Genomic DNA, 12063 nt, shown 5'->3' with positions numbered 1-12063 from the left:
TCAAAATTTAAGTAAAACATAATATATTTTAAATATCTTTTGAATATATTTTTAATCTAGATATAAGTATGTTTATTATTATTGTACACAATAATTAAATATTTAAAATTATAAATAAATAAATATTTAAAATTCGTAACTAATAAAACACAAAAAAGTTTTGGAGATTAGACCCGGAATAACTCAAAAATATACAAATATAAATAGGTAAATACAATAATCAAATTTTCTATAATTCCCTGAAATGAATTCTTGGTTATTGTTACTTTCTTATTTTACAATTTTATATTTTCAATAAAAATATTTGAGTTGGTTTAACTGAAAGTAAGTGATCATGATGAATATGGTTAGCTATTCACTCAAATAACTGGCTGATTTCGCATGATCTCACAAAACATGTTTTTAATGCCGAGTTAAATTTCTTATTGATCCATTCCACAATCATACAAAATTTATCAACAACCTAACTGTAAGATTTTATTTTAGTTTGATCATACGTTCATTAGTTTGATCATACGTTGTTCATCACTGACTGATACTTAAGAAACAAAATCATGAATTGAATTTATTATACGCTTAGACCGTGGGGCTAATTTTTCACGATAAATTTTTTTGGATCACGTGAACCAACCAAGGCAAAACAACAGCTGTCACTATAAAACTGAAATGGAAATGAAAATGAAAATGAAGGCAATGGTTTGATTGACATACTTTTGTATACTTTTTATTATTTAGTCAAAAAATTTTGAAAACATTAAAAATAGCATTTAGATTATGTAAATGATAATTTTATATATGAATTGATTATACAATTAACAATTTTTAGGAAAACATTTAGAATGACATTTAGTTTATTTAAATGATAATTTTATATATGAATATCATATACTAATTTTATATGATTTATGAATCATTAACTGATATATCAATTAGTTTATTAATTGTATTGATGAGATTATACTATTTTTATCAGCATACTGCAAATGATTACATCCAACTTAAAAAGTCTGTTCAATTCAAAACACATTGAAACTCAATAGAAAATTTGTAAAAATAAGACATATTTGATTTGGTTTTCATTCGGTTTAGTTTGTATCAGTTTAATTTGGTTTGTTTGTGTTTGTTCTATTCAGTCGAATTGATTTTTAATATTGTTTTAATTCAGTTACATAAATATAATTTATAAAAACATAAACAAATATCATTTGACACTAAATTTTTTTTTTCATATTTGAGCATGAAGCCAAACATCACAGTAAAAATATAGAAGATGAAATCTAATAAGTTTATGTAATTATCTTCAAACGTAAAATAATTATCATAATTAATTTTTGATTTTGTTGTTAATGTATGTGATTTATATTCATATTCATATTCTTTTATTTTATTTTAATTATCTTTATTCTATTCATTTAGAAATAAAATGTATAAAATTATGTTTATTTATTTAGATTAAATGGTTAAATGTATTCAGTCTTAATATTAGTATTATATTTTTATTAATCGAATTAAAAAACACTTTGATTTTTTGGTTTAGTTCATTTTAAAACCAAACCGAATCATGTGCGTTGATAAAATTTTGAACCACATAGTTTAGACATATACTTTGGTTTTGTTTGGTTTGATTCAGTTTTTTTGTCCACTCCTACCACTTAGTGTAAGCAACACGACAATGTTGAGTTAGTATAATTAGGTTAATTTACCAAGGTTTAAGGTTGCTCAACAAGTGGTACAATTCACCAAACAAATTGTAAGAAACCGAGATAGATCATACGGAAACCGAAACCAGTGATATCTTTAACTGATACTTTTTGTGTGAAAATGCTAAACTTTTGTCGTTAAATTCATGTAATCAATGTTCCAGGAAGATATGGGAAAATCTCCTTGGTGATCCTTTCTCTAATTTCCCCCACTGCAAATCTCATGATAATTTATAACAAGATTAGAATCATGCTTGCTGGCATACAAAATGCAGAATTATACATCATCCATGTCGTCAATAATATACTACAAACATAATCTACATAACTTATGCTCATTAATTTGTCATTTAATTCTCATAGCATGCAATTTTTCATGCAAAGTGATCCAATCTTTTTTTCTTTCTGAACTCCAACATGTTGAGTATGTCTTCCCGTCGTTCTTCTCTCATTTTGTGTGTTAAACTGTTAATTACTTAGTTGATTTAACTATCGTCTATTTTAGTTCCCTTAAAACATTTTTAATTAACAGTAATTCATATTATCAAATACTTTAGATAACCAAACTACAACTTTTTACTACTACTTAATAAAATCACAATACAAAAGCGAGCTTAGGCTACTTTTTCAAGCACCTTATCGTTGAAAATGTCAAAAGAAAAAAATAACTTTTTTTATTCACAGTTCGTTTTCTTTATAAAAAAGATATTATTTTCTGAAACATCTATACAATTTCAATCAATTTCTTCCACAGTTTAAATTCTCATCAGTTCTATGCTCTTTTGCTGACTTGGCTAAATCCACAAAGACTCTCTATTTTGTTTGCCGTGTTACGACTTCTTCATCTTCTTCCAAGCTCTGCTTCTTTACCTTCCGTATCATAAACCACCATCTGCATATCTTTCCTCAAATCCAGGATCTCTTTCTATCATCTTCTTCTGATAAAAATCTTGATTTTTATGTTCACGAGACAAATTCAAAGGTGAGTTGTAATCATCTTCTGCCTTTTTTCATGATTGGTTGTTCACTAAGTCACACGGTCACTGTTTGGTTTTAGAGAACAAAGGAACCAACTTTCGAAATTCGATTACTTAGAACAAAGACTTGGATCTGTTTTGCCAAAAAACATTCTTCTTTGGATCTTTTGGAATGACTCTAAAGTTAATCTCTTTCAGTGTCTAACAACATGTTACTCTGTTTAAGTACTACTCAATTGTCCAAAGGCTTTAACTTTGAAGCTCAGCTGTTTTGTTTTATGTTCTGTAGGTGGAGAAACGTCGGTGGTATAGTCTCTTCTCGACAATGAAGTGTTTCTTCTTCTCCGGAGGGGACAAGAAAGAGGAACACAAGACCCCTAATGTCTCACAGACCTCTAACTTCTCTGACCGCGACATTAACCGAAGCGGGTCAGAGTTCAACTCTCGAGACGTCTCTGGCACGAGCACGGAGTCATCCATGGGGAGGAGGAACTCGTACCCTCCTACAATGTCTACTAGAGCAAGTAATCTCAGAGAGTTCAGCATCACTGATCTCAAGGCTGCAACAAAGAACTTTAGCAGGTCTGTTATGATTGGAGAAGGAGGTTTTGGTTGTGTCTACAGAGGAACAGTTAGGAGTTTAGAAGATCCGTCTATCAAAATCGAAGTTGCTGTTAAGCAGCTTGGTAAAAGAGGGTTACAGGCAAGTCTTGTCTTCAACATTTATCTATATGTCTTAACCTCTTAACCTCTTAACCACTGTTCTAGAAATTGTTAGCAGGTAACTAGGCTTTTTTATAGAGAATTAGTGATTAGTCTGATTATTCGGAGTTTATGAGAAGCTTAGACGTTAACAGATATTTATTTTGTATACATTTTGCATTTATAGGAGTATAAGATATTTTTGTTTTTGAGTTTAATTGTAAAATTATTGTGTTGAATTATCAAAATTAGATAAACGAGGAACAAAAGAAATTCGACAAATTTGTGGATTTGTACTAATGTTATCGTTTAATTTAATAGATTTAGACTAATTTAGATTGATCTAAACCGATTTAAAACAGTTCAAACAGATTTAAATCATATAATCGGATTTTAAGAAAATTGTTTCGGATCTACTATCGATTTTGAGAACCCTGGTCTTAACTTTCTTCTTGTTTTTCTTGCAGGGGCATAAAGAATGGGTTACTGAGGTTAACTTTCTTGGTGTGGTTGAGCATACAAACTTGGTGAAGTTGCTTGGCTATTGCGCAGAAGATGATGAGCGTGGGATCCAACGGCTTTTGGTTTATGAATACATGCCAAACCGAAGCGTTGAGTTCCACTTATCTCCTCGGTCACTCACCATCCTTACTTGGGATCTCAGGTTGAGAATAGCTCAAGATGCAGCTCGTGGTTTAACATACCTTCACGAACAAATGGAGTTTCAGGTAATCAACCGTCTCATGACTTGATAATTGATCTCATTGTTTCTCTCTTTTAGTGACTTTGTTATAATGTGTGTTACAGATAATATTCAGAGATTTTAAGTCATCGAACATTCTTTTGGATGAGAACTGGAAAGCAAAGCTCTCTGACTTTGGTTTGGCTCGTTTAGGTCCATCTGAAGGACTAACTCATGTTTCTACTGATGTAAGCTCTCTGCATTCATCTTTTGGTTGCAAGATTTGTACTAGACTAGGACATTCGGGTCGGTTATTCTCGGGTTAGATTCCGGTTCTTTAGGTTAGAGGATTTTTTACCCATCTACGTACTTGTAAATTTTCGGTTTTGGATTTGATATTTCGAGTTGTTCTGGTTCGGAATATTAGGTCCGGTAAAATGTCCATGCCTAATTTGTACAAACATCTATGTTTTAAATTGGTTTTCTTCGGTTTGGTTAGGTTGTAGGTACAATGGGTTATGCAGCTCCTGAGTATATCCAAACTGGTCGTCTCACATCAAAAAGCGATGTGTGGGGTTATGGAGTGTTTATCTACGAGCTCATCACAGGGAGGAAACCAGTTGATAGGAACAAACCTAAGGGAGAGCAGAAGCTTCTAGAATGGGTGAGACCTTATCTATCAGACACAAGGAAGTTCAAGCTCATATTAGACCCGAGGCTAGAAGGAAAGTACCCTCTCAAATCAGTTCAGAAGCTAGCGGTTGTGGCCAACAGGTGTTTAGTTAGAAACCCAAAGGCACGTCCCAAGATGAGTGAAGTGCTGGAGATGGTGAACAAGATTGTGGAAGCGCCTTCATGTAGCGGTACTAGCCCGCAGCTAGTTCCGCTGCAGAGTCTGGAGACTTCCAGAGACGCTGGAGGAGGGAAAAAGAAGAGGGGTTTAGAGAATGGTGGTGGTGAAGGAGGTTGGTTTGGTAAGTTATGGAACCCAAAGACAATAAGAGCTTGTTGATTGTTTACTTTAACAAAAAAAAAAGAGATTGAAGAGCTTCAAGATTTGGATGAGAGCAAAGTCAAAATCAAAGCTCATATACATAAATGAAGATTGTGATATATGCTTAATGTTAGTTTGATGTTTGTTATTTATGATTGCAACCACAACTGAATTACCAAAATATGTATATAAGCTTATCATGAGTTTTGTTACAAAGCTAAGCTCTCAGCACAAGAATATTTGAACTGAAGTGTATAATTAAGTTTATGTGTTAAAAGTACCTATTAATTACCGCAAGTAAATCTTTCCACAAAACCTAAAGAAACACAATTATGGTTTTGATTTTGGGTTTAAGATGAGGACTGCTGAAATTTTGGAAAAAGAATATTATAGCCGATAGGTAGGAAGATTGTTAGTTTGGTTAGGTATATTCCTTTTGATAATTATTGATATGTAGAAAATTATAAAATTCGAACATGTTTTACAGATTCAAATGTGAAACATAAATTTTTGAAATGAAGAAATATTTTTGTTTCAATTCTCTTATATCTAAAATTATTTTTGATAATTTTGGAGTTATTTATCCACAAAACATAATTAGGGTATAAGTTCGAGAGAAAAGGAAATAATAGGGGTCGGTTATGATACACTTCTAGAAAAGAGGGAATTAAAGAGAATTGGAGTTATTTATTCACAGAATAGAATTAGAGTACAAGTTCGGGGAAAAAGGAAATATTAAGGGTCGGTTATGAAATTTCTAGAAAATTAGAAAAAAGGAAAATAAAGGAAAATAAAAGTCTAAGGTCTCTCTCTTTGCCAACAAGAAACGTAGAGTCGATATAACTCACTGCGAAGATCTCTCTTCTCTTTCAGATCCCATTCTCTCAAATAACCTCTCAACTCTCTGAGGAAACTCTCTTCTCTTCCGCTAATCTCGATTCAATTATGTCGGACCCAGCTGAATCTTCAGACTCGTAAGTTACCCAGATCTCCGATTTTGCTTTTTCCGATTCCGATCTATTGAACTCTAGGTTTTCGATTTCGCGATTAGGGTTTTGGTTGATCTAGTTTATGTAGCTAAAAGCTCGATCCTTTTGTTGTGTGTTTTCAGGAAATCGAAGAAGGATTTTAGTACTGCTATTCTGGAGAGGAAGAAGTCTCCCAACAGACTTGTCGTCGATGAGGCCATCAACGATGATAACTCCGTCGTGTCTCTCCACCCTGCTACCATGGAGAAGCTCCAGCTCTTCCGTGGTGATACCATTCTCATCAAGGTTGAATCTTTTCTCCTTTGTATACTTTTGAAACCAATGATTTATATGATCTTTAGGTATTATGAATATAAAGAGAATTGCTTTCTTGATTATAGAATTATAGTATTGTACTGATGCTGTCTTGATTGACTTTTTTTGTTTTGGGTTTTGTGTTTCAGGGTAAGAAAAGGAAGGACACTATCTGCATAGCTCTTGCTGATGAGTCTTGTGAGGAGCCAAAGATCAGGATGAACAAAGTGGTCAGGTCTAACTTGAGGGTTAGGCTTGGTGATGTTATCTCTGTTCATCAATGCCCTGATGTCAAGTACGGACAGCGTGTGCACATCTTGCCTGTTGATGATACCGTTGAAGGCGTGACTGGAAACCTCTTTGATGCTTACCTCAAACGTAATAGTTGCCTTTTTTTTTTGTTTTGTTTGAGATATATTGTTTATTGATTGGTTTTGTGAATATAATTTGATTTTGTTTCAATAGCTTACTTCCTTGAGGCATACCGTCCGGTGAGGAAGGGCGATCTCTTCCTAGTCAGAGGAGGAATGAGGAGTGTGGAGTTCAAGGTTATTGAGACGGATCCTGCTGAGTACTGTGTTGTTGCTCCGGACACTGAGATTTTCTGTGAGGGTGAGCCAGTCAAGAGGGAGGATGAAGAAAGGCTTGATGAAGTGGGTTATGATGATGTTGGTGGAGTCAGGAAGCAGATGGCTCAGATCAGGGAGCTTGTTGAGCTTCCCTTGAGGCACCCACAGCTGTTCAAGTCGATTGGTGTTAAGCCACCGAAGGGAATTTTGCTTTATGGACCACCTGGGTCTGGAAAGACTTTGATCGCTCGTGCTGTTGCTAATGAAACTGGTGCCTTTTTCTTCTGTATCAATGGGCCTGAGATCATGTCCAAGCTGGCTGGTGAGAGTGAGAGCAACCTCAGGAAAGCGTTTGAGGAGGCTGAGAAGAACGCTCCTTCGATCATATTCATTGATGAGATTGACTCTATTGCACCGAAAAGAGAGAAGACTAATGGAGAGGTTGAGAGGAGGATTGTGTCTCAGCTCCTTACGCTAATGGATGGACTTAAATCTCGTGCTCATGTTATTGTCATGGGAGCAACCAATCGTCCCAACAGTATCGACCCGGCTTTGAGAAGGTTTGGAAGATTTGATAGGGAGATTGATATTGGTGTTCCTGATGAGATTGGTCGTCTTGAAGTTCTCAGGATCCACACAAAGAACATGAAGCTTGCTGAAGATGTAAGTTTCTGATTCTACCTTTGCCTGCGTTTGTTGATTGTAATGCTTACAGAAGCTTAACTCGCCTTTTTGGTTATTTGTTTCAGGTGGATCTAGAAAGGATCTCAAAGGACACTCACGGTTATGTCGGTGCTGATCTTGCAGCTCTGTGCACTGAAGCTGCCCTGCAATGCATCAGGGAGAAGATGGATGTGATTGATTTGGAAGATGACTCCATAGATGCTGAAATCCTCAATTCCATGGCAGTGACCAATGAACACTTCCACACTGCTCTAGGGAACAGCAACCCATCTGCACTTCGTGAAACTGTGAGTATTGACATTGATGCACTTAGAACGAGATCAAAACCTGTAATCTCACTTAAATCTCATTCCAAATTTTCTTTGCGTTTCAGGTTGTGGAGGTACCCAATGTTTCTTGGGATGACATTGGAGGTCTTGAGAATGTCAAGAGAGAGCTCCAGGAGGTAAATTTCTATTTCCATTCTTGCTTGGATCTGTCCATTAATTATAAGCTAAGCGTTTAACCTCTGTGATTGTTTAAATGCAGACTGTTCAATACCCGGTCGAGCACCCAGAGAAGTTTGAGAAATTCGGTATGTCTCCGTCAAAGGGAGTCCTTTTCTACGGTCCTCCTGGATGTGGTAAAACTCTTCTGGCCAAAGCTATAGCCAACGAGTGCCAAGCAAACTTCATCAGTGTCAAAGGTCCCGAGCTTCTCACCATGTGGTTTGGAGAGAGTGAAGCTAATGTCCGTGAAATCTTTGACAAGGCCCGTCAGTCTGCTCCATGTGTTCTCTTCTTTGACGAGCTCGACTCCATTGCGACTCAGAGAGGAGGTGGAAGCGGAGGTGATGGTGGCGGCGCAGCAGATAGAGTCCTGAACCAGCTTTTGACTGAGATGGATGGAATGAACGCCAAGAAAACCGTCTTCATCATCGGGGCAACCAACAGGCCCGACATTATTGATTCTGCTCTTCTCCGTCCAGGAAGGCTCGACCAGCTCATTTACATTCCACTGCCAGACGAGGACTCACGTCTCAACATCTTCAAGGCCTGCTTGAGGAAGTCACCTATCGCTAAAGATGTGGACATCAACGCTCTCGCTAAGTACACACAGGGATTCAGTGGTGCTGATATCACTGAGATTTGCCAGAGGGCTTGCAAGTACGCCATCAGAGAAAACATCGAGAAGGTCAGTATCATGCTTGTAAATCTCTAACTGAAATTGTTAAGTCTCTCCAATGTTTAAATTTTACTCTTTGGTCTTCTTGTTTCAGGACATTGAAAAGGAGAAGAGGAGGAGCGAGAACCCAGAAGCCATGGAGGAAGATATGGATGAAGTATCAGAGATCAAAGCTGCACACTTCGAGGAGTCGATGAAGTATGCACGGAGGAGTGTGAGCGATGCAGACATCAGGAAGTACCAAGCCTTTGCTCAGACCCTGCAGCAGTCTAGAGGGTTTGGTTCCGAGTTCAGGTTCGAGACTAATGCTGGTTCAGGTGCAACCACTGGAGTCGCTGATCCTTTTGCCACGTCTGCAGCTGCTGCTGCGGACGATGATGATCTCTACAATTAGTGATCAAGTTTATCATACTTTGTTATTTAAGTTTTCAATCGGATTCTCTCTACTTCTGGATACCTTGTGTTTCTTTAAGTTATTGGATTTGATACTTAATAATCTTGCTTCACTCTTGTTCTTTGGTACTAACTACTAAGGTAAATCTAAAGGACAATCTTGATTCTCCAAGACTTATGTCGGTCTGATCCAAAAGTTAACAAGTAGGTTTACTTTCGTTGCTATCAAAGGCTATTTCACAACAAGCCTTGTCTTTAGAAGCAAGATTTGTTTATTAATAAAAACGCTCAAGCCATAATTTAAAGTAGTAGTCATACTGAAAGATGAACATAAAAACTTATTAAAGTAACACTGTCTTGTTAAAACTTAAAACAATCTTTAGCCTTCAGCGCCTAGTCCACGAGCTCTAGGACGTCTCACAGCGACCAACGGATTGACTATGCCTTGCGACTCTCTTCCCAAACCCGAGCCATCCACAAAACCCATTCTCGCCATCATCCTCGAACCGAAACCTGTTGTGTGCTGCTCAAAGGCTCCCAATCTTTTATCTCTAATTCTTGCTGAGCTAGAGCCACCACCAATGTCATGGGAGCCGCGTTTCACTTGTTTCCCAGAGGAAGAAGATCTGTTCTTCTTAGCGTTGTTATTGATTGGTGGACTAGCCTCGTCGGTATCAATAGAGAAATCCAGACCTAAACCAAGTGATTTCGGACGTTGAACAGCTTCTATTGGCTGTGATATCCCCTTACCCTCCTTTCCTAGACCGCCTCCTTCTATGAATCCCATTTTTGCCATCATTTTAGATCCAAAGCCTCTGGTGTGCACCTCAAACGCTCCAATATCTGGTCCACTAGAGGCTTCCGGAGTAGTTTCACCCACTTGTTTAGCAACGTTGACATCAGAAGAGGTCTTTGCCACAGCGATCTCAGAATCAATAACACCACATGACACAAATGAAACAGGTTGCTCAGCATATGAACTCTTCTTCCCGCTGCTTTTGTTTCTCTCCCGTTCTTCTCTAGTAGGTCGCTTTTTGGCTGAGTCTTTTGCTTTCTTCCTCTCTAACCCTCCAGATTTAACCTTCACCCCTCCTCCGCTGACAGCAAAGTCCTCCTCCTCGTCTCCTGCTCCTATCAGCTTCTCAATGCGAACCTTATCGCTAGCAGATGGCATACATGTCTGATACGTTCGAGTCACTGTCACAAAGCTTTTCTTTCCGGAACCAGTGCAGCTACTTGATAAGCGGTACACGTCTGCTAACCGTCTCACCTGAGAGCAATCTCGGTTATGCATACGCTGGAAACAGTGCATGTCCACGTTTTCAAGAACAAAACGCTCTAACTGAATGTTTATATCAGCAAGATCAACACCGCGCTGCAACATTCTCTCACGACGCTTCAGAGCAATATACTCTTTGCGATGTTTCTTCTTCTCACCAGGAAAGGTACGGGCATGTTTGCTCTTTTGTGACCCTGAAGGCCAAGACTGTGGAAGAAACTTAGTCTTCTTATTCTTCTTACCCGAAAGACTTCTTGGATCCTTCACAAACATAAGATCATCCATTGTAGCCTTACCATGACCAGAGAAATGACTTCTTGTCACCTTCTTTTTCCCATACTCCATTGACGCCTTTTGTAAAGCAAAACCAGTCAACTTCTTCCCTGTCTTCATCTCAGCAGAAGAATCACTTCCGCTTGACAAATCCAGCTGATCTAACGACTTTTCTGCCAGCCAATGAGCATCCAACATATTCTCACTGCCACCAATACCTTCCAAGTAATCCTTCGCAACAGCGTCATCAATCTCCGTATCACTTCCAAACATATCCTCCGAGCTTTCACTCTCATCAGATGACTCCTCACTCTCTTCAGACCCAATGCTTCCTTCCTCCTCTTCTCCACCACTCTCTTCATCATCAGATATATCTTCAGTGTAAAGCTTCATCCCTCCAATAGAAATGAACCCTGAGTTCCTCTTCGACGGTTTCACTTTCACAACATCAGGCATCGCTTCATCTCCACCCTCTTCACAATTCTCATCTCCCAGTTCCTTAGAAACAGAGAGACTACCACTTGGCCCAGCATCAGATTCAAAGCCCAAACCTTTATGAGTCTCATCATCATCACCACCCAAAACAAAACTCGATCCATACTCATAATTTACCTTAACAACTTCCTTCGAAGGCGTCTGATCATCAAGATACGCAACGATCTGGTTCCCATCTGTCTTCCCGAACAGTAACTGATTCGATCCGAGTCCAACCATTTCACGATCACCGCCTGAAGGATACTGATAGGCGTAGCTTTGACCACTGCATCTCCTCAGGCCAGAAGCACGATCTGAGCTTCCGGGCTTCTTCGATCCTTTTCTGGAAGAGCTTCTCCCTCGAGACGGCGTCGAAAAGGAATGATCTTTCGGGAAATCGGCGAGAGCGCCTCCTTCCACGAACAGAGTGTTGTTGGTGCGTCGGCGACGACCGCCGGAGGAAGAACCCGCCGCGCGGTGTCCTGGAGATCTGGATTTGCTTCTCCCGGAACCACCACCGCCGCTTGATCTTCTCTTGCCACCGCCTCGCATTAATTTAATTAACTTTAATTCCAGAGAGAAGGGAAACCCTAATTTTTGGGGAAGACGATGAAGAAGAAGAAGTAAAAAATGAGATCTTTTATTAGCCTCTGTGTCTCTGGTTCTTCCCGAAACTGCTGGGCCACGTTAACTAAAACGATGGGTTTCGTGTCGTTTTGCTCCTAGAGAGGAATCAAATGTTGGAATCTGGATATACTCCCTTGGGGGACAGGCCCAGTTGTACTATCATCAACACAATGGCCGGAGGAGCACTAACCCTCTCCCTGAGACGGTAATGTTCTCAAAACGACGCCATTTTAAACTTTCTTCACTCTGCTTTGATCCCTTT

The 12063-nt window shown here is 38.4% G+C and overlaps 3 protein-coding genes across 3 annotated transcripts; 2 read left to right on the top strand and 1 right to left on the bottom strand.

The window, feature by feature from the left end:
* The first annotated feature begins 2422 nt into the window (after positions 1–2422).
* On the top strand, positions 2423–5352 carry LOC111215770 (serine/threonine-protein kinase PCRK1). Its single transcript, XM_022719843.2, has 5 exons — positions 2423–2682; positions 2967–3380; positions 3847–4107; positions 4187–4309; positions 4561–5352. The coding sequence occupies exons 2-5, from the start codon at positions 3003–3005 to the stop codon at positions 5071–5073; spliced, it is 1275 nt and encodes a 424-aa protein (XP_022575564.1). The 5' UTR covers positions 2423–2682; positions 2967–3002; the 3' UTR covers positions 5074–5352.
* A 479-nt stretch (positions 5353–5831) lies between these two features.
* Positions 5832–9261, top strand: LOC111215769 (cell division control protein 48 homolog A). The gene is made up of 8 exons (XM_022719842.2): positions 5832–6029; positions 6167–6329; positions 6488–6716; positions 6804–7570; positions 7657–7878; positions 7965–8036; positions 8120–8764; positions 8850–9261. The coding sequence occupies exons 1-8, from the start codon at positions 6001–6003 to the stop codon at positions 9147–9149; spliced, it is 2427 nt and encodes an 808-aa protein (XP_022575563.2). The 5' UTR covers positions 5832–6000; the 3' UTR covers positions 9150–9261.
* Positions 9262–9402: 141 nt separating this feature from the next.
* Positions 9403–11858, bottom strand: BNAC05G43170D. The gene has a single exon (XM_013894947.3). It carries the CDS (start codon positions 11724–11726, stop codon positions 9528–9530), a length of 2199 nt encoding a protein of 732 aa, XP_013750401.3. The 5' UTR covers positions 11727–11858; the 3' UTR covers positions 9403–9527.
* Between the last annotated feature and the right edge of the window lie 205 nt (positions 11859–12063).

Source organism: Brassica napus, chromosome A5 (assembly GCF_020379485.1).
Source record: "Brassica napus cultivar Da-Ae chromosome A5, Da-Ae, whole genome shotgun sequence".
Classification (NCBI taxonomy): domain Eukaryota; kingdom Viridiplantae; phylum Streptophyta; class Magnoliopsida; order Brassicales; family Brassicaceae; genus Brassica; species Brassica napus.
The sequence above is the reverse complement of the archived record's forward strand: the minus strand, read 5'-3'. Positions and strand labels throughout refer to the sequence as shown.

Excerpts from the sequence above, each read along its gene's own strand:
- LOC111215770 (XM_022719843.2), top strand. The coding sequence starts at position 3,003 with ATGAAGTGTTTCTTCTTCTCCGGAGGGGACAAGAAAGAGGAACACAAG. Across the intron at positions 3,381-3,846 it reads TTGGTAAAAGAGGGTTACAG|GGGCATAAAGAATGGGTTAC; the intron begins GCAAGTCTTGTC and ends TTTTTCTTGCAG. Across the intron at positions 4,108-4,186 it reads ACGAACAAATGGAGTTTCAG|ATAATATTCAGAGATTTTAA; the intron begins GTAATCAACCGT and ends TGTGTGTTACAG.
- LOC111215769 (XM_022719842.2), top strand. The coding sequence starts at position 6,001 with ATGTCGGACCCAGCTGAATCTTCAGACTC. Across the intron at positions 6,030-6,166 it reads CCAGCTGAATCTTCAGACTC|GAAATCGAAGAAGGATTTTA; the intron begins GTAAGTTACCCA and ends GTGTGTTTTCAG. Across the intron at positions 8,765-8,849 it reads TCAGAGAAAACATCGAGAAG|GACATTGAAAAGGAGAAGAG; the intron begins GTCAGTATCATG and ends TTCTTGTTTCAG.
- BNAC05G43170D (XM_013894947.3), bottom strand. The coding sequence starts at position 11,726 with ATGCGAGGCGGTGGCAAGAGAAGATCAAGCGGCGGTGGTGGTTCCGGG.